The sequence below is a fragment of the Pagrus pagrus genome (genome assembly GCF_965226575.1).
Source record: "Pagrus pagrus genome assembly, chromosome: 9".
In the NCBI taxonomy this organism is placed as follows: domain Eukaryota; kingdom Metazoa; phylum Chordata; class Actinopteri; order Spariformes; family Sparidae; genus Pagrus; species Pagrus pagrus.
In genome coordinates, this window is record NC_140193.1 from 22,328,028 (window position 1) to 22,352,993 (window position 24,966).

At 42.0% G+C, this 24,966-nt stretch overlaps 1 protein-coding gene across 4 annotated transcripts in view; it reads right to left on the reverse strand.

The window, feature by feature from the left end:
- Nucleotides 1–888: 888 nt before the first annotated feature.
- abi3bpa (ABI family, member 3 (NESH) binding protein a) overlaps nt 889–24,966 on the reverse strand; it is a 34,216-nt gene continuing 10,138 nt past the window's right edge. Inside the window, exons 5-23 of one of the 4 annotated variants that reach the window (XM_084361325.1) lie at nt 23,075–23,265; nt 22,594–22,640; nt 21,795–21,843; nt 20,580–20,639; nt 20,295–20,372; nt 16,497–18,455; nt 15,974–16,051; nt 15,385–15,573; nt 14,506–14,571; nt 11,841–11,903; nt 9,700–9,822; nt 9,199–9,288; nt 8,859–9,068; nt 7,594–7,699; nt 4,696–4,775; nt 4,069–4,098; nt 3,780–3,938; nt 2,707–2,829; nt 889–2,252 (exon numbers count right to left, since the gene is read on the reverse strand). In XM_084361325.1, the coding sequence (XP_084217451.1) occupies nt 2,137–2,252; nt 2,707–2,829; nt 3,780–3,938; nt 4,069–4,098; nt 4,696–4,775; nt 7,594–7,699; nt 8,859–9,068; nt 9,199–9,288; nt 9,700–9,822; nt 11,841–11,903; nt 14,506–14,571; nt 15,385–15,573; nt 15,974–16,051; nt 16,497–18,455; nt 20,295–20,372; nt 20,580–20,639; nt 21,795–21,843; nt 22,594–22,640; nt 23,075–23,265 (3,817 nt within the window). In that variant the 3' untranslated portion in view covers nt 889–2,136. The remainder of the gene's footprint in view (nt 2,253–2,706; nt 2,830–3,779; nt 3,939–4,068; nt 4,099–4,695; nt 4,776–7,593; nt 7,700–8,858; nt 9,069–9,198; nt 9,289–9,699; nt 9,823–11,840; nt 11,904–14,505; nt 14,572–15,384; nt 15,574–15,973; nt 16,052–16,496; nt 18,456–20,294; nt 20,373–20,579; nt 20,640–21,794; nt 21,844–22,593; nt 22,641–23,074; nt 23,266–24,966) is intronic. The other 3 variants (XM_084361326.1, XM_084361327.1, XM_084361328.1) reach the window with 3 other exon arrangements.

Consider the following 24,966-nt stretch of genomic DNA (forward strand, 5'->3'; position numbering starts at 1 on the left):
TATTTTGTTTTCCTGCCTGTGGGTTGTGGTTGGCTGGGACATATGGCATGCGCGTATGTGGTTGATCTTTCATGTCAAACTGTCTCGCTGAGTGAGAAGAATTGAGCACAGCAGGTTTATTAAGGATAATTTAGATTCATTTATTTAGCATCGCTCTTCACTTGTTCTGCGCCAAACTAAAATCCATCTTTTTAGCTGCGTTTGTCCACTTTAGATGGTGCGTGATGTTGATACAATTAGCACAATATTAGGAATGTCTTAAATCAGGTTAATGTCAAATTCCATATCGCTCCTGCAAATCTGTGTTTTATCTAATTTGTTTCTTCTTATCTGTAGTGCTTTTTATCCATCTTGATTTAGTGAGTTGGTGAGTTTTGGAGGTATCGGCCGTAGAGATGACTGCCTTCTATCAAATATAATGTAACTAGATGGTACTCTGCTTGTGGTGCTCAAAGTGCCACAAAATACATTTGAAAAACATCAAGAGGGAGCTATTTTCTTTCTACTGAACTACACAGCTATAAAATTAATGGCACCTGTCCTAGCTAGTGTGTACACCAAGTATGAGGCTACCACCAGCAACCAGTAACATGGTATACAGCACTAAACATGTAACATTTCTTTTTTCTTCAATTAAACAAGATATGTGTTAGTGACCTTAACAGGTGCTGGTAGAGTGATTTTGCGGGCAGAGCTGAGCTAGCTGTTTCCCTGTTTACAGTATTTGTGCCAAGCTAAATCAGTCAGAATCCTATTTTCTGAACAGACATAAGAGTGCGTATCATCCACTGTTTGCTCAATCTCGGTAAAAACGCAACTGAGAACCTGAGATTTCCCAACATGGTTGAACCTTTAACATAGACGGCATAGAATCAAATGGAAAATGAATGTCAGTCAATATAAAAACAAGATTTATTGCTGAAAACATACACGGTGCATCAAAACGGCAGTCATGACAGACGTGGAAAATAACTTGCGATTTCTCTCCAATTATTTATAGCTTTATGTACACTTTACTTTGAACACAATGACATAAATTATGGGTCTTTAAAATAACCATTAATAGATAGTAAATGTATAGCTAATTAAACTTAAGCTGACAGTTAATGAAATGCTTTATAAACCATTTATTAAGCAATGGTTTACGTTTATAAACCTTTATATTTGGTTAGTAAGTGGTTTATGAAGTATTTCATTGTTTGGTAACAGCTAAATAACGATTAATTAATGTAACCATAAATTTACCATTTAATAATGATGGTTATTATAAAGTTTTACCAAATTATGTAGTTTGCTTTGTGTCATTTCCACATTAAAGCTCAGTTTATTTATTTATACATTTTATAACATTTATTCTTCTATAAAATACAGGAAAAGACTGCATGAGCATTACAAATACATAAATCATTTGTTTCCATGTGACCCCGTAGTAACACTGGACTCAAGCTGTCTAACAATAGAGCAACAATTTGGCTGAAGCTGATTTGATCTTTTATTTGACGTATATGAAACTATATGATCCCTGGAATACAAATTGTATTTCACACCATATACATATATGAACAAAAGTTTAATACTGTGCAAACTGCAACTGCTAATAATCCCTTAGGGCCAGCAGAAGGTCAATCCTGCATGTCTGTGTGTAACACAGTCCAAATGTACAGCAAAAGTCTGATTGGCACCTTTCTGTACACGTATGTGTTCACTGACATGCAAGTATTGGAAACAATTTTTACTTTCTCATCTCAAAAGCCCCGAGCACACAGAATATTCAGTCACAATCCCCCCATAAATAATATCATACAAGTTATTACACTTTGGGAGCCAGCTTCCCAACATTTTCTCTGTGATTACTGTATATTCAATAATTCGGTTCACTTCAGCTCCTGCATTCTTCATGTGCTGTGACAGTTTCGATACATACAGAAATCAAGACCAATGTTACAAATACACTCAATAGAGGTCGGTGACACCTAAAAGTCCTGTACAGGGTCACAGCTGGGAGAGAAGGCAGAACTCGCCTAAAGTGTCCCGGGTAACATGAAAGAAAGGCCCACTTCCCGTCAGGCCAAATCAGGCGTCTTCATCTCGCTCACCACCAAGGAAGTCATCCTTCCTGGACAGCCTCGTGGGGTCTTACCACTTCCCAGGTATGGGTGTGCCGCACTCGTACCAGGGGACGTAAGTAACGTGTGACTTCCCTCCAATCTCTCCGAAGTGGACAGGTTCCTGTCTCAACGCTCTAAAAAACCCTGGTACAGAGACAGAGGAGGGTTCATACTACAAAGTAAATGTTTGGTTTATGGTAAGAAACTTTTGATTAATACATGTGCTGCATATCAATTTTTTGTCGACATGTAATTTTGTAATAAGATATTAGACTGTAACCATTGCTGTACATGTAGAGTGACCTAGATTAGTTTATAAAAGTTATTTATTAGCGTTAACCCCGATAACAAATCAGCTAAAGCAATATTTTAGTGGTTTTATGTGATGTAGCCTACCAGTGCAGCAACAGGTCTGAGACTAAATCACTTTAATTTAACACATCTTCTTTGTAGTGTCCATGTTATTTCCACATGACGACTGAAAAGCTCATGAACACAAAAAAGTCCAAAGACCGACATCCGAACTTAGGAAATGGGACAACCTGATGAGCATGTGAATGGACTACTAAAATAATCAACTAACAGCTAACCAAAATACCTGGCCTGCTGGGTAGCTCCTCAGCAGACATCTGGCTGCCGGTGCGTCCATCCAGGAAGGAGTCAACAAACTGACAGTGGTCCTCACCGTGTCCCGTCTGATCTCCAATGTTGTAGAACTTACCTACAGAGAGGACAGACAAAGTATGTTTCTGTCTATGAAAATAAATCTGATCACATTATCAATCTTCAGTCTTAGAGGTAATATTGATATTGAATCGAAGTGATCACAAAAATCATCAACTCAGTCATCCTGTGTTAAAAAGACAGACACGTTATGTTTCCTTCAAGGAGACTAGAAGGTTTAAAATTTGTTTCATACGGTTGTGGGTTGGTTTAACATCAGTGCTGCCAATGACAGTGTCCCAGTGTTGTGTCTATGTGTGTGTGATTGTGTTTTCTTGTTTGCTCTCAGGTCCCCCCCCCCCCTCTCTTGCCTGTGAGTGGAGGATCACATCTGATTTCATTCAGCATTAAGCCTCGGTGTTTTATAAGCTCTGTCTAACCTTACAACGGGGCCACTGGGCCAAGCGGCTGTAATGTGCCGCGTGAGCCAGAGAATGTGATCGGTGAGGTGCTGATTTCTAATCATTAATGATTCAGCGTTTAACGCTGGAGTTGCTTTGTGTTTTTTTGTTTTTTTTTTAGATCTTTGGTCTTTTCTTCTTTTGTAGGATGACGACATCTTTATTTTGAATATGCTTGTTTTTTGTTGACCTTAATATTATTTGAATTTGTAAATTAATCATTTTGTGTTCAAAACTCCTGCTCATGGTTTCTCCTTCTTCTTTTACTCTGTCCATGTCTAATATATCTTACTATGTTACTACCCTCACCCCCTGGCCTCACGGGGATGTTACAGATAGGAAAAGGATTCTGAAAAAGATTAAATTAAAGTTTGCATTAGTCCATTCTTCAACTTAAATGAAGAAGTGTATGTTCCTCTCTGAGGCCAATTTTAAGTCTTACTTAATATTAAGGAAAAAAAACCACACTGCATCACAGAGATGCAGTGTGGCAGTGTAGGGGCCCCTAAGCAGCAGCCCTGAATTCACTGTTTCGAACTGTAATTACCATTGAGGGAGTCACTCAAGTAGATCTTGTATCTCAGGGAGTTGCAGAGCTGGATGCCCACAAACTTTCTGTACCAAGTTCTCTTCACAAACTGCTTTCCACTGCATTCAGAGTAGGAATCGGATTTAAATGGGAACTGAGTCCAGATGGCATCTTTGCCTGTGAGGAATTCATTAGAGGCAAAAGCTTAATATACTGATACAGAATCCAAATGTAGTGACAGTTAATATATATCAAAACATAATTTAGCTGGAACATAGCGATCAGGAGAGAAAAAAATGATATTCACCTGACACATATTCGCTCACTCGTGGATCCGCTACAAACGAGAGAGAAACGTGCAATGAATAACATCATCAAAACAGCTTCATATCAAAGTCATGAGACATCTTGAAACATTGTGCTAGACAAAACGAGACTTGTATCAGAGCCCATTTGGCAGAGTATTTACAATGTTCAGCCCCGAAAGGCTTCACTTTGATTGCGCAAGGGCAGGAGGCCAATTAAGCAAAGCATTCCCCTCTCAGTGTTGTCATTGTGAGTTGAAAACATTTGACGAAGTCAAGCTTTTCCTTTATGATCAGTGTAAATTTCGCTGTGCTCGGAGCACTCTTATCAGCAGGTGGATGATACGCCTCTGTTAGAAAAGAGCCTCGGAGGACATCTGGTGAGCTGACAAGACCCTTGAGTCTTAATCAGTCAGACCCCGGTGCCATGTTGAAATCATTAGACTAACAACTGCCTAACAGCCCACCTTCAGAGATTCAAAGTAATGCTAATCACTTCTTGATAATTAGCAACATGTACAGTACAGTGGCATCAACATGCAACTAATTAGTCTATTCTATTTGAGGGTTTATCAGTAATGTCCTCTGGTATGCAGTGTGCAGATTAGATTAGAAGGTTTGTAACTTGCCTGATTCTGTGCTGAAAGACACAGGATCACTGGAGGGTCCTGTTCCCAGCTCGTTCTTTGGTGTTACTTTGAATTCATAACTGAAATAAAACAGAAAAAGGGGATAAAAGTCACAATCCAAACTCTCAATCTGAATTCCTCCAACCTCCAGAACTGGGACGCATAATATTTTCGTGCCTTAGACGGCTAAGAATGGGTCCCACACACACACACACACACACACACAAGCACACACACAGAGCTGATGGTTATTCCACGTGCTGCGTTCAGATGTCCTGGCAGTGGTCGGGCCAGCAGACCCAGCCCAGGGGAGGGTTCTGGTGAGTTCTGAGACTCCAGATGCTGAAATCTAATTAAAAACTCAGTGACCCTCTCCACCCAGGTTTTCTGAACTTTTGTGTCGTTTTGGCCATTTTGCGTGAGCAAAACCAAAACATGATTCACTCATGGGTCGTGCAATTACAAGTGAATCTGAAGATACCTAAACAAAGCACAGTAATAGCTTTTCAGTGCCATTTAACATGCCTCTTTAGATGAGATTTACAATGAAACGTACTAATGTAATCAGAAAGTAGATCAAGCATACAGTTATTGTTAAGGTGCCCCTGGGTTCTCTTGTAAATGAACAATTAATCAGTCAATCAATAAATCTTTATTTGGATAGCGCCAGTTCATAACAAAAGTCTTGTCATGATACTTTCCAAATCAAACCATACTCCTTGATTAATTCATTTACAGAGACCCAACATTTCCCCCATGAGAAAGCACTTGGCGACAGTGGCGAGATAAAAACTGCCTTTCAACAGGCAGAAAGCATCGGAGCAGAACGAGAGGGAGAGAGAGAGGGAGGGGGGGTAATGTAAACACAGGTAATGTTAACATTCAGTGTTACTAAGTCACATCTTGTGTATCCTTGGGGCCTAAAAACCACAATGAACCTCCTCTTTGCTGGCATGTTACCACACCTGGAACAGTGTACAAATAATAGAAAAGTAACACACACCAAGGGCTGTAATGAGGTGCTGATCACTGGATGTGGGCTGGAAAATAGAAAAAAAAATGCTCTGTGTGCATTAATATTTTTAATTAATGTTTCGTCCCACAGGCCTTCTTCAAGATTGATCCTGTGGGCCGAAACAAGAAGAAAAATGCATATGGAGCCACAGTGTGCAACACATTTATCTACTTTTCAGTGGAATAGTGTAACACCATTGGCAGGAATATGTACCATAACACCTCCATATACTGCACATGGGCACCAGTGTCCGTCAACAGGGACCCTCTCATAGAAAAATTGCTCCATAGCGCCATGACAGAACGTTTAAGCAAATGGTTTTATGTGGGCAAATGTAGAGTGATGTAAACCTGCCGTTGTTTTTAGTGTGCTCATACCACCACAAATTGTCAAAATTCACCTAGAGGTTCTGGCCAACATCCCAATTCAGATTTCCTAAACAGCCATTCTAGGCGATCATTGGGTGACACGGATGCCATAAATTACTCTCCTTGATTTTATATGTGATTCCATGAATCAGCTGACTGGAAGTGATTCAGCTTCCTGAAGTATGTGCCTGCTACAGCTGCAACAGCTCTCGACAGCTGTTCCAGTTTTGTTCCTCAACCAACTTAAGCACAAAGTCTACAACCTCTCTTCTTCTGCTGCTGCGGAGTCGCATTCCAAACCTCATCCAGAGATCTGCAACAGGTCTCACGGCGCCGTCAGCAGGACGCAACGCACCAGCTTAGGTAATGCCAACTTCGTCATGCTTAAAGGCTAACTCCAGTTGAAATCAGAGCTAGTCATGAGACTGAAAAAAGCCGCCAATCTTTTGGTGAAGATTTGAGGAAAAAAATGACTGCTTACTTACGACCCAGAAATCACAAAAGAAAGCCAGACCAGGACTGTGGAATTTGCCAGGAAGATACGTCAGCATCGATAAATTGTTCTTTACCCATGAGGAGTGATGATGAGGTGTACAGAAGGCTTACTTCACTGATGTTTGTAGCCCCAACCTGCTCAGCTAGGTGTCACTATTATATCTACAGATATAAAACATGTTCGTGATAAGTTTGACTTTTGGGTTTTAGAGCTCAGCAGGACAAAGGTGACTAGAGAGCACGCTAGGTTTATAGTTTATAGGATTTGGGGTCTTCTAGCTTAGTAGATATGTCCAGGGAGTCCTTCACCGTGCTGACCATCAGACTGAAAACCCTCTGTTTGTTTGTCTCTCCCTCCATTGCTTCTCCTCCGTGTCCTCTCTTTTTACGCAGGCTTCTCTGTGCTCAACCATCGGCTGTCTGGAGACCTTTCTATCATCCCTGGCTGTCGGTGCGTCAGTCACTCCAGATGTTTTGGATCAGGATCTTCTTCCTCAGGGTGTCCAGCCTCTCCTCTTCTCCCTCTTTGTATCGAATGTGCTTGGTGTCCTTGTCTCTCCCTCCCTCCGTGTGTTTGTTTCTCCTCTCCGTGAGAACAGTGTTTGAGATTTGCTCATGTATTTATGTGGTCAGTCTTCTTCCAGGTTCCAGCGTGAAGAGCAGTTTGTGTGGCTCGGGGCTGTTTGGGAACACCAAACTCCAGGCTCCACATCCTCCATATTTACAATCCATGTCTAATTTTGTCATCCTGATTGTCCATACTATAATTGGTCTGTTCTGTACACACAACATCTATTGTATGTCTGTCCATCTGTTGTTCATCCTGACATTTCCCCCATTATTTCCACATTAAAGGGTTGTTTTTGCATCCTCATCTGAATTGATATTTGGCTACATAAAAAAAAAAAACACTGACTTGACTACACACAGTAAGAGTGAAAGACTAATGGAAAACAATGGCAGCGTATCCCTTTTTCCATGAAATAATTTGTCCCGTGTAATAATGTCTGAGTCACATACCTGCTCTCTGGTTTGAGATTCTCCACAGCTGTGTGCGTCTGGTTGGTTGTCAGTATGGACACCTCCTCTCCATTCGGTCCTTTCTCGGTGGAAACGACTTCATACTCTGAAAAAGGAGCCAAAAATCAGTGTCCGTCAAATAACACAAACTTTATATTTCAACTTTTTTGATTACAGAGTACTTTAGGCAGCTTGTTCTAATAACGGTATAAAGGGTTTACATGCTAACGTTACTAGAACTTATTAATGTTGACTATTTTCCATAAGATAAATAGTCACAAATTGAAGGGGTTTTCTTGATTTCTTAAACCTATAGACAGAAAAGACAATGAAACACTAAACTAAACAGTCACCAGGATAAAATGTTGGCAGTGAACAATTCTGCAGACCACTGATCTGTTCATATTTGTAAGTGTGACACCACTGGATGTTGTTGAGGAGACCTCTGGAAATCTCCAACCATGTTTGTGGTGACCAAAACATGTACTTCTTCTTCTTCTTCTTCTTCTTCTTCATCTTCTCCAGACCTACTGGTTTCTCTCTCTCTCTCTTCCGGTTCTGGTCGAGGTTTCTGCCTGTTTAAAGGCAGTGCTGGCTCATTGGAGAAATGTTGGGTCCCAGTAAATAAATTAATCAAAGACTATGGTCTAGACCTGCTCAATTTGCAAAGTGTCATGAGATGACTTATGTTGTGAATTGGCGCTATACAAATAAAGATTGATTGATTGATTGATTGATTGATTGATTGATTGATTGATTGATTGATTGATTGATTGATTGATTGATTGATTGGTTGGTTGGCTAACCACACAGACTACAAGTGTTTTCACAACATAAAATAGAAAATTGAACCTAAAGAAATGTTAAGTTGCAACATAAAAAAATGTGAAATTTAGACATATACATGGTTTGCAGAAACATACATTGCCAACATTTATTCTGCCGATTGGGTAGAACCAAAAGGGGTAAGGCAACCCTGGGAAGCAAACACACCATACAGTGTCAATATACACCAGTCAGTGACAACCACTGACAGGTAAATGGATTAACATTGATCACTACGATAAATTACAATGCTCTGCCGGGAAACCTTGGGCCCTGGCATTCATGTAGATTCCCACTTAAAGCGAATCACCCACCCAAACACAACTCTTTATTAAGCGTGGCTTATGAGAAAGCAGTTTCACCTTCATCTGTACAACCTGCTGTCATGAATGAATTGCCAATCACCCTGATGCAAACCCTAACTGAAACAAGAACCGTACCTCTGGTTTCGTTGTCAGATTTCTGCCAGTCAAGAATGACGAACGACGGGCAGCCCTCCACAGTAACCACAGTGAGGTTGGACGGAGGTATGCGGGGAGGACCAGTCACGTTCTGATCATTGGCCTCCTCATCAGGGAAGTAAGCGAGAGACGAGGTGATGGAGCACGGCTCATTAGGCTTCTTATCGGTCTTATAGATCACATGGGGGGCTACAGACGGGTACAATAAAAACAGCACTTTTATTCAGTCCACCCTTTTAACTCCTGTTTATTCGTGCAGTATCCTGAGTATTGTTGCTAGAGAGCTGATGATTTCAGTGATGAAGCATTTAAGTCTTACCTGTAAAGCGCTTCTTGCCCATGATGTCTATCTCTGATGTAGGCAAGGGCCTGAATATGGAGGAGTTTTCATTTATGTCAAAACGGCTGCCTGAGAGGGGAACAGGGGAGAGGAGTCGGGGTTAGCTTGATGTGCCAGCAGGCTCTGGCAGCTCTCTCTGTCCTCACTTTTACAGCTCTGGCCCTGAGAAACAACCAGCCAGCTCAGCACCTGCTCTGGCCTGCACTCAGGCTCTTTGTTTGTCTCTTAATACTGAGAAAATTCTCTTTTCCTTTCTTTTTCTTACTACTTTACACACCTGCAAGCTGCATTAGAAGTATCTCCTGATTATTATCACATGCATGCACTGACTCCAAGACAAAAAAGCTTTTTCTGTCGCCTATTTTTTAAATCTTTTTCATGAATTTCAAAATTAAATTTTGTCTCCGGGCAACGAAAGCACTAATGATAATGAGTCATAACTTTCCTCCCAAGACGCATGAAAAGTTGTGTCACTCGTACTGTTTACTGCGGAGGCGGGGGTGGTTGTCTGCTGCCGGCGCTCTTGCTTGGGCTTGGCTGTGACCAGAGCGAATGGCTTCAAGATGGACTCCTTGTCTCCTTGTTTCAGGTCCATGGGTTTATCTGAGGACAGAGAGCAGGAGGAGGAGGAAGAGGAAAAATCAGTTCTTCACCCTCATCATCTGACTCACAGTTGTGATCCATCTGCTTTGGCCATCCTCACTGAGCAAGTCAGTGGCCTTTCGTGGCTGCTGGAAGATCAGAGATTGCTTGTTCAGAAAGATCTCTAATGCTCTTCAAGGGGGAAAGAGGTCTGCCAGAATACGACTGCTGAGACCAAGGATGCCCAGATGCTCCGAACCATGCACTTACTCACACACGCACATACACACTGGCTTTGTGCACATGTAAAGAGAGAAGGATGAGAGATAGAAACAGAGAGAACAGCATGAGAGAGTCCAGAAAAACAGCAACAAGACCACTGAGATGAGCTGTAATGTTTAGATGAATGCTCTTCTGTTCATTAGTAATCACTGTGTAATTCATTGCATGCTCTTTTTTTGGAGTTGTAAGCACATTTTTGTTTGCAGAAGATAAGACAGTGGTTCTCAAACAATAATGGATGGCGTAGCCAAAACTTGACCCTGTGGAAAAATACGAAGCGGAACTGAAGTTGAATAAGTCGTCTTCATGTGGGACTAATAAACAATGTGCACAAGTGCTTTCACGCTATCAAGGCTGTGATTGAGTTTAGCATGCTTCATTCAGGCGGAAAAAAACAACTTAAAAAATACAAGCCATATGGCCATATTTTTAACAGGAAAGGAAATTAAAACAAATGATGTTCATTGAAGAATCATGTCAAAAGAAGTCAAGACAACAGAAAAAAAACGTATTTTGTTTCAGGTTCAATGCAGCCATCAAGCCTTGTGTCTTTCGTGTCTTCAAACTCTGGCAGTTTGGGGGAAACTTAGATGACATCAACATCTGCACAGTAATTTTGCAAGAAAGCAAATACGTTTTTGATAATCCTTAACATTATTTAATTAAAATAACTACTTGTCTTGGAAGGATATGTTAAAGGCTGGATAAGGTTTCATTTGGTTTACAGAGGGAAGGAAATGTTTGAGAACCACTGGCTTAAAAAGCAGCTTATGTCCAGCCACCGGGCCTGGTGTGTGCAAAATGCTGCGATCCATTGTACCTATGACTCGGGTTGAAACAACGACCTCCAACACGAAAAAGTGAAATGAAAATGATTCGAAGTTGGAAATTCTGGCCAGATCCATCTGGTCCAAACTGGCCAACATAAATACATGTGACACCACAGCAATATGGTGGTGCACAAGGTGAACAATAGGAAGAGTTAGCTTTTCATCAGTTTTTACCTCTGCCACAGAGGTTATGTTTTCACCCCTGTCTGTTGGTTGGTTGGTTTGTCAGCAGGGTAACACAAAAACCTACTGAACGGATTTCCATGAAAACCTACAGTAGATGGTTGGGTCTCAGCCCAGAATAGACCCCATTAACTTTTGGTGCAGATCCAGGATTTTCTTTAACATTGTGAGATAAAGGGTTTTTCAACATTTTCGTTAATTTCTCAGGCAATAATACATGGATATTAATGAAAAAACTCAGATGTATTTAGTTGGCTGGTATCTATGAGTGAGAACAATTTAATGCAGATCCTAGATCTGGTGGGCTTAAGTTATGTTTAAGCGTCATGCAGGGCTGTCAAGTTTGTTATTGGATTAGGCGTGATTGAAATAAAGGGGACTGTTGGGCTGTGAAATGTGCTGTTAAACGTTGTAGTTGCCATTTCTATTTTCATTTTTAATTCAGTTGATTTGTGCTTGATGGAGGTCTGTGCGTGCATGCATTAGCCTACGCCTCTCATCTCTTTTAAAGTTTGCTTCATAGTTAAATCAGCTGCTGTAGTGTTGAGTTGGTCCTCAGTAGATGCTTGCAAAGTTCCAAGACTTGCCATATAAACATCAGCTTCCAGAGCAGATCCATAGAGATGCATTTAGATTGGAAAACTGACTTGGAACTATGGATTTTTAACTTGCAATGAACTGCAGCATTTTAGAGTATGCATAAGGTGCAGCAGTGTCCAGTGCAGCCATCACAGGTGCCCTCACCATGGTCAGTAGGTTTCCCCACCAGGTTGGGTCTCTTGTTGTCAGGAATAGGTGGATGCAGAACTGCAGGGAATTGTGGGAAACAAGAGTCCATTTCAGATTAAGAATCACATTGAAACAGAACAGGTGGTCGGCACTGAAGAAGAGACACAAAACTGAAAAACAATGTTGTTGGTTATCTTTTATAGTGCAATAATGATGAAAACTGTTAAGATTAAAAGAGGAAGATATTTTGCAGGGCAGGCGACCGTAGTAAAACTGTGAGCTGAAAAATGAGTACACAAAACAAAGGCATAATACAAGCAACAATAAAGCACTTAAAAGCCAAGCAGATTGCATGAGAGATGCTTAAAAGTCACTTTGTGAAGTGCTGCCACACAGCACTGCCATGGTCTATGACTAATGAAAACCATGTCACGAGTTTAATCACCATGAAACTATAAACCGGTGCTTTAAACACTCACCCTAAATCCCCAGGAGAATAACTGAGGAATTTAACAATCCTTAGTGAATCTTAAACAGGAAAGTACAGCAGCAGGTCCAATAACGTTTTCAGTATGATTTTCACTCCCTTCTATGAAAAATTATTTTGGATCTGATGCTGACCACCAGAATTTTCCACAGCATTTCTGCCCCGCAATGAAAACAATAAAATAATAAAGATTAAGCCAAGCTGTGAGAGACGAAGTGCAGATCGGTTTCACTCTCAACTGCTTTAATGAAGACAAGGAATTAAATGGCTTTCGAAAAATTTTAATTTGTAATGAAAACACCCTAGCTGCATGCTGTCAAACTCAGATATCTCAACACGAAGGTTCTTCCATGATTTAATGTTGTTTAAAAAAACACATAACCTCTATAAATCGTTGTTGTGATATCTTAGAGGAGGTGGAGAAGCTCTGGGAGGCTTGACACATGAAGTTTCCTTTTAACGTTTCATATCTGAGTTGCTTCGGCTGTAATTCATTTTAACTGTTGTGATTCATTTCCAGAGTATCCACTCCCTTCACCAGTTCTCATCCCCTTATCTCAGAGATTCATTTATGGTCATTCTGCTGACAAGATTCTGTAATTGTCCAAATCGTAGGCCAAAACACTTCAAAAACATTTCTCTTGGATCTGTTTCCTCTCTGGAGCTGACCTTCGCCTGGTCAGCATAAATCAGTGATCTCCCGAGAGAAAAGAGTTGAGGCTATCAAGACAAACTGAAACAACATCTGCCAACACTGAGAATTGCACTGAGTCACACATGGTATAACTGACAGCTAATGGCAAACATATGCCCATACGTAAAGTCACACAATATGATGATGCAGTAATTTAAATGCCAGTCTCAAGATATACAAATAGAAAAGACAGGGGTACATGAAGTTAAGGACTGACAGTACAAAAGAGTGATGTCATGATTAACTGGGTAGAAGATTTGGTCGGTGTTCTGTGGCTTCTGTTTGGTTTTGTGGCACAATAAACTCCTCAAACAGAAGGACATCTCTGATTTGCCAAAAACTTCTGTGATATGAAACCACAGCAGTGGTGCGAGCGCTGGTTTCTTTCAGATAACCACCTCTTCAGGGCGAGAACGTAAAAATACATGCAATCAAAACACAAAGTTTTATCTCGGTCCAGAAAAATGTTCCCACTGAGATACATACCAGTGTCTCACATCACTTGTGTTGTTGCAACACGCACTCAGATTTCATGGATGGACGCTGTCCATCAAATACCTGCACCCTAACCCTTGAAACATATTCAAGTTGAAATGCAAATGTGAAACTGAGCGCTTAAACAGTTGAGGACACACTCTAATTCACAACAAAAGCAAATTCTGCACTGGCTTTTGTGTTCAAAACTAAAATGCAGAGGGCTGTTTGGAAGAAGTGCTAATGACATATTTTGTTGCATGCCTTTTCCTTCACGAGGAAAGAAGCTGAACTCCATATATAGGTTATGTCTTTTTAGCGATGTACAGGAAGTCATTAGGAGGAGGTGTGGTGTGGTGCGTGCAGGGTGCCAAGCAAAAAAGACTGTTCTTGTCTGTAGAGTTGCTTCCAGAGAGCCTTGTGACTCCTTGAAGACCTCTGAAACCGTCAAAGTTTCCAGAAATAACACACACCAGCTGTGACATGGGACTGAAGCACAACCTCTCTTCACAACTCGGAACAACAAGGAGTGAGCAGAGCGTCACCATTAATACATGTGGTCCAGACGTGGTTTGCATTACTACTTGAGATGGATTCAATTACTCTAATTAACTGAGCCTGTCTGGCAGAATGGAAACAATGTGATTGACCAGAAAGAAGGGGCAACCAACACTCACCTTCCACAACAAGCAGGCTAACGCTGTTCTCAAACTAATTGAAGTCAGTGCCTGATTACAGGTGCACATGTGTGGTAGACTAAATAATGTGTAGAGGAGAGGTATATGCCAAAATTAGAATTACATATGGCTTCAGTCTCAGTCAAGTATAAGCTACTTGGACTACATTTTGGACAACACAGACCACAACCAGACACATGACCTCACGCTGACAGACAAAATCATAAAGCATGACAGGATTGTGACAAAAGCACAGATCAGCGTGGCTGTGTGGGACGGGACATAAAAGTGCCTCTTAGGTTAGTGAGTGATGAACGCTGAAAGGCAATATTCTTGGTTTGTCTTTACCAGTTTTCTCTTTGGGCCATACCACAGGTTTAGGGAGAGCAATGCCCCTATGATGCACCCCATCGGCTGTTGGAGGGAGAAAAAGGTCTGTTATAAAATGTTTTGTGTCAAAGCAGCAAACATAACAAATAAGACGAAAGTCAGAAAGAAAAAATGCTTTTGTCTTTCTTTCTCACTGTCCATTTTTCCACTTTTCTCACTGTTGAATGTCATGACAACAAAGCCAGAGACTTGTTTGTGTGTTCAGTCTGGTTTTACAGATGTTCTTTATATACAAATGAAATTGCAATGACTTGAAAACATAAATTCTACCATTTGACATTTCTCACTCTCAATTCTTCCGCAACTCTTTAGGGAGCGTGCGGGTGTTTTTGAGAAAAGAGGAGATACAGAAAGAGAAAGAGAAAAGAGAGACAGGCTGTGGCGGCTGTACTGTCTACACAGTGCTTGGCTTGGCATGGTTGGTGTAAAACGTGGTGTGTCCTGGCCAGTGCTGTGGCCAGACTTCCCACCCGTCCAGCAAGAGGGACCGTAAATCATGTTAACGATCCTGACCCCAGAGACGCCACTGCTGCTCGTGGTAAAGCTGTGAAATACACACCGAGCACATGTGGCGGAGCGTGGAGAACATATGGGCTGTACGAGTAGGTGAAGCAGAAGATCAAGCCAGAGAAAGAGAAAGGCACAAGCATTAAAATGTCTATAGTATGCTTTCAAACACAGATCGTGTGCTAAATCAAGAGCCATAGATTTGTTTGCCTTCTTCTGTAGATGCACAGCTGCACACATGAGCGTGAGAGAGTGCTGACAGGAGAGGATAATCTGAGGTAGCTACTTGGGAAGAGAGAATGAGAAGAAGGGTAGTGAGTACTCCATTACCCCCAGGTGTGCTGGAGCTGAGAGAGGTGGTGAATGTCTTGGATGGAGGAAATGGTTGGACACTATTACGAGTGGAATGAGGAGGAACCCGGGGGCGAGACAGCGTAGTGTTCCTTCCTGCTGGAGTAACTGATGAGCTAATGGGAGAACGAGGAACTTCAGCAACGGATGGTCTGAGGACACCGGTACCTAGATGAGCAAAAAGGCAATTAGGGAGGTTAGGAATGATCCACTTCTGAGTTTGACAGCTTTACCTAGATGGAATAAATAATGGAGCACATCAGTGAAAAAGACAGGACAACGAATGAAAGACAGAGAGGCATGAATGAGATTGAAAGCTAGACAGACTGCTCAAGTTGTGAATGGGCAATGGTGAAGTGAGTGTGCTGGGCTGAAAATGGAGGCACACATCTGACGCATGGAGGCAGGGCTAATGATGGGGTGGGGTTGTGTAGGGTAGTAAGATGGAGATGGAGATGGGGAAGCAGTGACATCATCCAATGGTTTGACATAGGACTGAAAGCATTGGGTTCCACGTGACTTGACGAAAGCAGAGATGGTAATGGGACAAACTTGTCATGGTGTTTACCCTGATCGTATCTACCAGACTTCTCTGTAGCCAGGACAGGAATTGGTAGAGGCTTGCCCTCTTCTGGTGGACTAGGAGCTGTATGAAAGAAAACTCACTATTTATCTAAGATAATATGTATATAAATATATATATATATGACTTTTAAAGGGGCAAACCTTATTTCTTAAAACACAAGGCATTACGTTTAAGTCATTGGAACTAGTAGGGTGTTGTGATTATGATACCCACGAAAAGGCAACTAGCTGGTAAGCTAAATTTAATCATGGTTTGCAAGAGAGTCTAAATGTAAAATCTAATGCAAGGACAGATTTTTAGCAACTTATCGAGATTTACTTAAAAACCTGTGGAATTTGTTAACCTGACTCTGACCATGAAGATATCTGGTTTTGACAAGTTTTCCTTAATAAACTCAATTTAAATACTTAGTTAATAGTTAATATGCCCCTTTAAAAGGTTATCTGAGACAAGGTCTTAATACTTGATGGTATGGACTGCTGATGGCAAAAAGTAGGGTCTTTACCCGTAGGGACAGCCTGCCCTGGGGTGACCTTGGTGGGTTCAGGGTAGGTCCTGGTCTGAGACTCAAACTGAAGCCCTGGTTGAGGCTGTGGATGGGGCCTAGATGCAGGGTGTGGCTTGGGTAGAAGTTCAAGTTGGGACTTAGTCTCGGTCTTTGGTGGCAGGGGGGTGGGTTGAGAATGAATAACAGGTTTGGTGTGGGTTTTTGTTTGAGGTTGGTGTTTGGACCCTTGCTGAATCTTTGTGTGGGATTGTTGGTGGTAGCTTGTTTGGGGCTTTGGCTGCTTTTTTGGTTTAGTTGGTGGTGGAGGCTTTAGTTGGTCCTTTGTTTTAGGCCGTGGTTTTTGCTTAGGTTGGCTCTGAGGTTGAGGTTCTTTTTTTGGTTTGGATTGGTTCTTGGAATCAGGTTGTGTTTTAGGCTTTGTTTGGATAACAGGTATCTTTGGTTTAGTTGTTCCTTGGGCCATAGACTGATGCTTGGTGGTTAGTTGAGGCTCTAGGGGGATTTTCTGTTGAGATTGGGTTTGTGACTGAGTTGTAGATTGAGGTTGGGGCTGGATGTGAATCTTTGGTCGTGTTTGTTGGGTCAAAGCTATGTGCTGGAATGTTGGTTGAGTTGTTTGACGGTATGCCACAGTTGTGAGCTTGGGAGTTGATTGAACTTGATGCTGGGTCTGGGTCTTTAGATGCCGTTGTGGTTGGGCCTGGTGTTTGGGCTTGAGTGTTGGGTGAGGTTGTGGTTCAGCCTGGAGCTGGGTTGTGGTTTGAGGCTGTGATTTGGGATGTGGCTTTGGCCAAGATTGTAACGGAAGTTTGGTCTGGAGTATGGGCTGGGATGTTGGTTCATTCTGGGACATGGACCTGGATGTTGATTGTGCTTGAGGTTGCAAATGGGGTACGGGCAGGGATGTTGATTGGGCTTGAGGTTGGGGTTGTGGTTGGGTCTGGAGTATGGGCTTGAATGTCGGTCGGGCTTTGGGTTGGGGTTGGGCTTGGGGTTGGGTCTGGAGTATGGGCTTGATTGTTGGTCGGGCTTGGGCTTGGGGTTGGGTCGAGAGTATGGGCTTGAATGTTGGTCGGGCTTGGGGTTGGGTCTGGAGTATGGACTTGATTGTTGGTCGGGCTTGGGGTCGGGGTTGGGCTTTGGGTTGGGCCTGGAGTATGGGCTTGATTGTTGGTCGGACTTGGGGTTGGGTCTGGAGTATGGGCTTGAATGTTGGTCGGGCTTGGGGTCGGGGTTGGGCTTGGGGTTGGGTCTGGAGTATGGGCTTGATTGTTGGTCGGGCTTGGGGTTGGGGTTGGGTCTGGAGTATGGGCTTAAATTTTGGTTGGGCTTTAGATCGGTGGTGGGTCTGGAGTATGGGCTTGAATGTTGGTCGGGCTTGGGGATGGAGTTGAGGGTGGGTCTGGAGTATGGGCTTAAAGGTTGGTTGGGCTTGGGACTGGGGTAGGGGGTGGGTCTGGTGTATGGGCTTGAATGTTGGTTGGGGTGGGGGTTGGGCCTGGAGTATGGGCTTGAATGTTGGTTGGGGTGGGGATTGGGCCTGGAGTATGGGCTGGGATGTTGATTGTGGTTGGTTCTGGAGTATGGGCTGGGATGCTGGTTTGGATTCTGGTTGAGGTTGGGAAAGGGGTTTCGGTTTTTGTTGAGGCTGTGGTTTTGTTTGAGTCCGAGCCTTCACCTTGGGCTTTAGTTGAGGTTTTGGGGTTAGGGGTTGTGGTTGTGGTTGTGGTCGATACTCTGGCTGGAGCAGGGGGTTTTGTTGAGGCTGTGCATGAGGTTGGGACTGGGGCTTTTGTTGTGGTTGACCCAGAGGATGCCCTCCATGTTTCTCCACATTTGTCTGAGGGACTGGCACAGACGCCATGGTGGCTGTAAAGTTTGGTGGAGGACGGAGCTTGGGAGCTAAGGTGACCTCCAGGAAAGGAGGCAAGACAGATCTGGAGAGGTCTCCTTCTCCTAGGTTGTGTGAGAGAGAGAAAATATGGCCATGAACCCACAACTGTGCAGTAAATATAATTTCAAATATAATATTCTGCAGGTAAGTTATTTTACAAAATAGAATAAAACAAAATGTTATTTTATTGTCTAGAAAATGATGAAAGCAAGACATAAAGGCAGTTAGGCAACAGCTGAAATTTAGATCAGCAGAAGTGCCAACAGCTACTGGCCTGAGAACTCACAGTGCTAATATTGGACTGAGGCACAGGTTACACAATAAGTTTTACCTGGCACTAATCTGATAAAAGGGGTTCAATTTCAAAGGCAGACAGACCATATGTAGGTATTTGCAATGTAACAACCGTGTTACTACAGACAGATTCAGCTACCAGGACCAGGATGCCTGTGAGCGACGGCCATCCAAATCCATTTGCTGTGACTTTGACACATGAGGGTTTAATAGCTGGTGATTGATGGCTTGCAGTGGGATTTTGATGGACCATTCTAAATTGATTGTTTAATCTGATCAGATGTTCACCTCGGTGAAAGAGAATGAGAAAGAAAAAGAGAAGAAGTCAGAATATAGGAAAGTGGGAGCAAAAGAAACAGCAGGGAGGCAAAGCAAATATTCCAGGCCTGTAGTACCTCAACTCAACTTTATGGCCATGTAATGTTTAAAACTCCTCTGTTTTTGAGGTTGTTGGCTAATTCTGTGGAAATATAACCAACCAATATAACCAACCAAGAACAGGGATTGCAACACTGCTCAAATGATCGCTTCCTGGAAATGCCTCCTGTATATTAAAAAGAAATGGAAATGTGTCTCAATACATTGGCTGGAGCTTCTTAAGCAATGCAGCCCATGGCAGTGAATCCTTCGTGCTGCAAATACATGCTGCATTTGAAGGAGCCTTTGAAATTGAACAGATTTATCTGGTCATATTCAGATGTAACCAGGCCTTGAATTGGGACATAGTATTTGTATTACCTCTAGCTTTATTAAACTTGAATGATAATTCAGGTTACTTGCCAATATGATAAAGATAAATATTGGGGAGAGAGGGACACAGGACAGGGTAAAACAAAAGAAATGCTAAAAGAAAAGAAGATAAAATGTCTGTTGAAGTTCCTGCTGGAGAAAGAGGAATGTCCGGTGCATGCAGTTTTGTCATGCAGACTTCACACCATCGTCTGTGCTGCATTGAAAGCAAAAAGTTCAAAACAGTGATGAATAATCATACTGTAAATACTGAAAGATGTGGTAAAAAAACAAAAAACATTGCCAGATCAAGTGGGTAATGATGGATTTTCAAATGACGTGAAAATGAATAAACTCAGTCAATATATTCGCAATATGACTGATCTTTAATGCACTGTTTGACTGAGCAGCACTTAATAAGGTTCTCAGTGGTGGTCAAAGGTCACCTTTTTCTGAAGGACTGGGAACGGTCTACGCTTTTGGCTGGTAGGCCCGTCTAACTGAATTCTGATTTGAGTCTTGACCTTTTAACAAACTGTGTAAATTACATCTTGCATATCAGTCACTAAAAATATCTGACACACACAATAGGACCTTGAACCATCATTAAGAATCCCTGTAAGCTTTGCTGGTTTGCCATGCAGCCAAGGCCACCTACCTTACCCAATTACAGCCCAAACAGCTGACACCATTTTCTTCGAGGGGGTCCGGCTACTGTACTCACTCAGAGCATGCCACTGTTGCTCATGCAGCAAAATATAAAGGACACTGCAAAGCACTGACAGCCTCTCAATTACAGTCTGCCAATTCTATGACTACATAAGGCCAGAATGAGAGCCATGAAGCTTTTTTAAAAAGAACCATGATTCACTGTTTACCGATTGGCCGTTTGGTGACAACAGGCATAGTGGGTCCAGTGGTCGACACAGATTCCTGTCTAGTAGTTGTGGTTGGAGCTGAGAAATATAGTGTGCGTTAGTAGACCTGGAAGAAAAGTTATTACTGTACGTCCTGTAGAATGTACAAAAAACTGGTGTGTGTGCAGTAAACACTGAACTAAGATGTGCAGGACAGTGATAGAGATGTCAGGTCAAATGGTCAGATGTGAGGTCAAGACTTCTTTCTGACCTCTGATCTCAGTTTAAGGTCAGAAAAGTCATTACCAAGAGTTGTCTTTGGAGCTATGTTCCGGGAGGAGGACAGTCTGGTCCTGTTATGGTGAACTGACAAGGACAAAGGAGGAGAGATTTAAGTCAAGGAGTTACACGTAATATGTCTTCATAGTCCTGAGGAAAAAAAAGAGTTATGTGAAAGAATCATGTTCATAAAGATTAAAAAAAGATTAAATGCACTTAACATGAGATGGAAAAACTGTTATTGAATAAGTTCTGATATAGCAAAAATTTTACTGATTTTTAAAATTACTTTTCAGCTGTCTGTTCCAAGAGAAAACGACGATGAAGAGAAGAAGAAGAAGAAGAAGAAGAAGAAGAGCCAGATATTCCCATTAAACATGAAAACATAGTTGGTAATAGCAATAGGTACGTGTAGACTGATGAGACCCAATTATTGAGTCTCATCCATGAAAATTCATCCTTTTCTTCTTCTTTGAGGTTTATTGGCAATTGGCAAACAACTGGTATTGTGTCCAGTTCGGGACCTCCTCTACTGAAAAAATAGACACACGGCTGCTGTCTGTAGTGCAGGACAGGTAGCATTCAGAGGATTTTATCTAGCTTTTTTGCTAAAAAGACACTGATGAGAACAGTGAGAGTAGATCAAAACAGTTAAGTTCCCAGATAGCAAAAATTGTTGTGGCCCAGATATGGTCAGCACCAGACACGTTCATTCATATGGCCTGCCTGTGGCTCAGATCTGGCAAAGAGGAGTGGACCGCCAAAGCGCAATGACTCCATAAGTTATGTGGGCTGGATTAACGTGTCTGATACAATTTATTTAGAAATGAAAACACAGAGCTGATTCTGGAAGCATATAGCTGAGGGGAACTGCACAGTCAGTTGATAATTGGCTGTATAGGTGCATCACTACAAATAACCCAAAATTGAGATATTGTCATCATGGACACATGGCTTCAAAGCAGATTTCCTGAATATGGCATCTGCAATAAACCAGCTAAATGAAAGTTGTGAATGCAAATAAGAGAGACTGGATATGATGAGGTCCTGTCAGCAAAACGATAAATCAAATCTCTAGTTAAAATTCTTCCAGTGCAGAGTCTTAAAGCAGGGGTCAGCGAGAAGGGCTGAAACAGACATTTCTGAAGAGCAATAAATCAGAATATGTTATAAAAATTCTGATGCCGTATTAAAAAGGGTTCAGTGGGTTTGACCAAAAGCAGCAGGTTACTATTGGCTTACCATGGCGAGGAGGAAAGGGGAAGGAGTGTGGACCTGGTGTTAAAGGTTTCTAAAGAGTGAGAAAACAAAAAGAGAAGGGGGAGAATTAGTCTTTGTAATGATCACAAGTCAAGGTATTGGCATTTGACCTCAGTGCCACCTCTCTCTCTGTGTTTCATAACGTTCTGATCCATGTCGAATCGGTTAAGTCCCTGGTGAGAAGCTTGTTATTCGAAGTTTCCCTCTGGAAGGGCAAGTGTTGTGGCTGATTCTCAACAGCTGTGATGTTTTACAAGTACGGCGCCAGGAGCACGTGACACATAAGCCCTTCATTCTCCTAAATCAGTGCCACCTTTCTCCTCTCGACTCATTTCCACACCGTTATCCTTCCTCTTCTATCCTCCCCTCTCATCTCCTTTTTTCCCCTTCTCTTTTGTTCCACTCCAGAAGTTAGCTAGCTACAGACTGCTCTCTTGGCTTGGCCAGTCCTGGCTGCACTGGTGCTGTTTCCATTCGGCTGTTGGATGGAAAATTAATGAGGCAAACAACCCTGAGAATAGCATAAGCTCACTAGAGTGCACAACATGGACTCTAAAGCACATTTCCTTTTCAAGTATACACTCTGTTCCCAAAAATGTCTTTTTTGAGGACAGAAAGTGTACCTGTGCACTCTCAGTACTCTCACTAGTTTGTGACACTTAGTTCATTTAGCATATTCTACAACTATTGTATCAACACATTAACACAATAAGACTTTTATTGCAAGCAACAACTAAGAAAATTAAAAAATAAGATATTGAAAAGTGTCTCTAATACATACCACAGGGGGTATTTGGGGGCGTTTAAGGATCTTCCTGATGGTCTTCTCTAGAAACATGACACAAGATAAAAATCAGTGCAGAAATCAGCACAGTGGAACTAATAGAAAGTGGGGGAACTAAATCAAACCACATTACAAACATGCTTTGCTCAAGATGCATTCCATCCTAGAAGATTGAATGAGATAGTTCCTCAGACATGGCTTAATTGAAGTTAACCACAGGGTGGTTTTGATTTACTAACACTGGTTAGTTACATCAGTGTGGGAAGGCTCATGTGATACAATATTTACATGTGATGTCATCACAGTCACTCAAATACACAGTTAAGCCTATTAGACTGACAAATTCTGCTTTAAAAGAGGACCTTCCTGCGGTTGCTCAAATAGCATTTGTTGTATTTGTGTAACAGCCATAGTGAGAGAGTCGTTTTAGCTGCGGTGAGAGGGATTCTATCATGTGACAACCTGACATCAAACATACCCTCTATACCCCCTGAGCTGATGTTGTGAATGACCGGCTTGCTCCACTCTCCAGTGCCATCCTTAGAGCTGGGCTGGACACCAAACTCATAGACGGTGTTGGGCTTCAGGTTGTCAATGACTGTGTCACTGGTTGGGCAGGTGTGGTAGTTCCACTTCCTGTTCCTCTCACGATAACGCACTGTGTAGTGTCTGAGCCAAAGACAGAGAAAAACAAATATGAAGATAAACAGTAAAGAAACTCGGACATCCAGCTGATAGGATATCACATTTTGTCATTCATCATGGCTTCATAATTTCTGAGATCCCACTGAAACCTTTGAAGGGACAATCACACTTAAATGTGACCTTCAGTGTTGCATAGTTCTTTCAGTAATGCTGCCAATTTTCAACAACTGCATGATCAGGGGTTTGATCTTAGAAAAGGCCATCTCAAATGTTCCTGTGAAGCCGAACACTTTGTAATCCCACACGAACTGCACCATCAGGATACATTGCTGTGATGCTGTGAAAGAGATGTAGGCCCACTAGTCTTCCCACAGGAGCAGATGCATGCTTCTGTCCCTTTATCCAGAAGATACACACCAAACTAATATTAGACATAAAACCATGAGGATTTTTTCCAAAAGGCAGAGCAGAAGTTTTTCATCAAATGCTTCCAGAATGGTTTTTCAGAGAAGGAAAACTGTGTCACATACGTTGCGTGGGTGGACTGCTCTCCTAAACACCTGGCTGTCCTGGATCCACCGCTCAGTAACCTGAGAGACTTTGGGGATTAATTTACTTTTTGTGCAGTTATACCAGATACAGTGTGAGTGTGTGTGTGTGTGTGTGTGTGTGTGTGTGTGTGTGTGTGTGTGTGTGTGTGTATGAGAGAGTGAGTGATGTATCCTTGCACCATCTGTTCTTATGCTTACCAAAACTACAATACAGCCAGCGTACATGAAATGAAAAGGCTGGAAATGGAATTATATCTCTCAGTACACCTGTGCATCTGTAGCAGCCATCTTACTGTCTTTGCTCCATGGTGTTTAGTAAATGTTCAAACCAAACTTATTAGACATACTTTCAAAGTGAGCCTACTATACCATCACCACTATCACTGACAGAATCATAAGCTAACGAGCTACTAACCTTATGTACAGTGCTTGTTTTAGCTCATTTGGTATTGTACTAATACTGTAAATGTGACAGCTTGGGCTGCCAACAGACTGAAGGCGTTCTGAAAATAATTAGAAGTTATGAAATGCAGATTGCCACGTCGGTTTTGCAGTTTATCGACACGGTTAAAAGGTGTTCAGGTCAGGACAAAGCTTATGGAAGCAATTAATGTACTGTACTTTAAAGAGTTCTGATTTCCAACACAAATAAATGTCCACAAATCCGTTTCTGAATCATAGACAGTAGACACTCCAGATCTTGTCTGAGAATCATCATGTTTTTAGTTTTTTTCAGTATCAAAGTAACCCAATGATAGCTGTCTGTACATCCATGGATTCATTGCAAACAGGAGGTACTAATAACTGATTCAGCATACTTTTAATGAGGGCAATGTGCAAAAATGTTTACAAAAAGAAGCTAAAAGAAATGCGGATCAAGTTGTAGCTCACAGCTAACTAACTGATTGACTTCTTAAGGGAATTTATTGAGGTAAATTCTCGTGCCAAGTTCTAGTCAACTTTTACAGAGGAGCAATAGACTGGAAACATCACAAACTGGCATGGTTCCTGCATGACCCAGGAGAGGAAGGCTCTACAGCAGGTGATTAAAACCACCCAGAACATCATTTGTACCCATCTACAGAGCATCAATGACAGCAGTAAAGTGAGGTGTCTGCACAGAACCCAAAAGATACTAAAAGACAACACCCACCACAGCCACAGTCTGTTCACC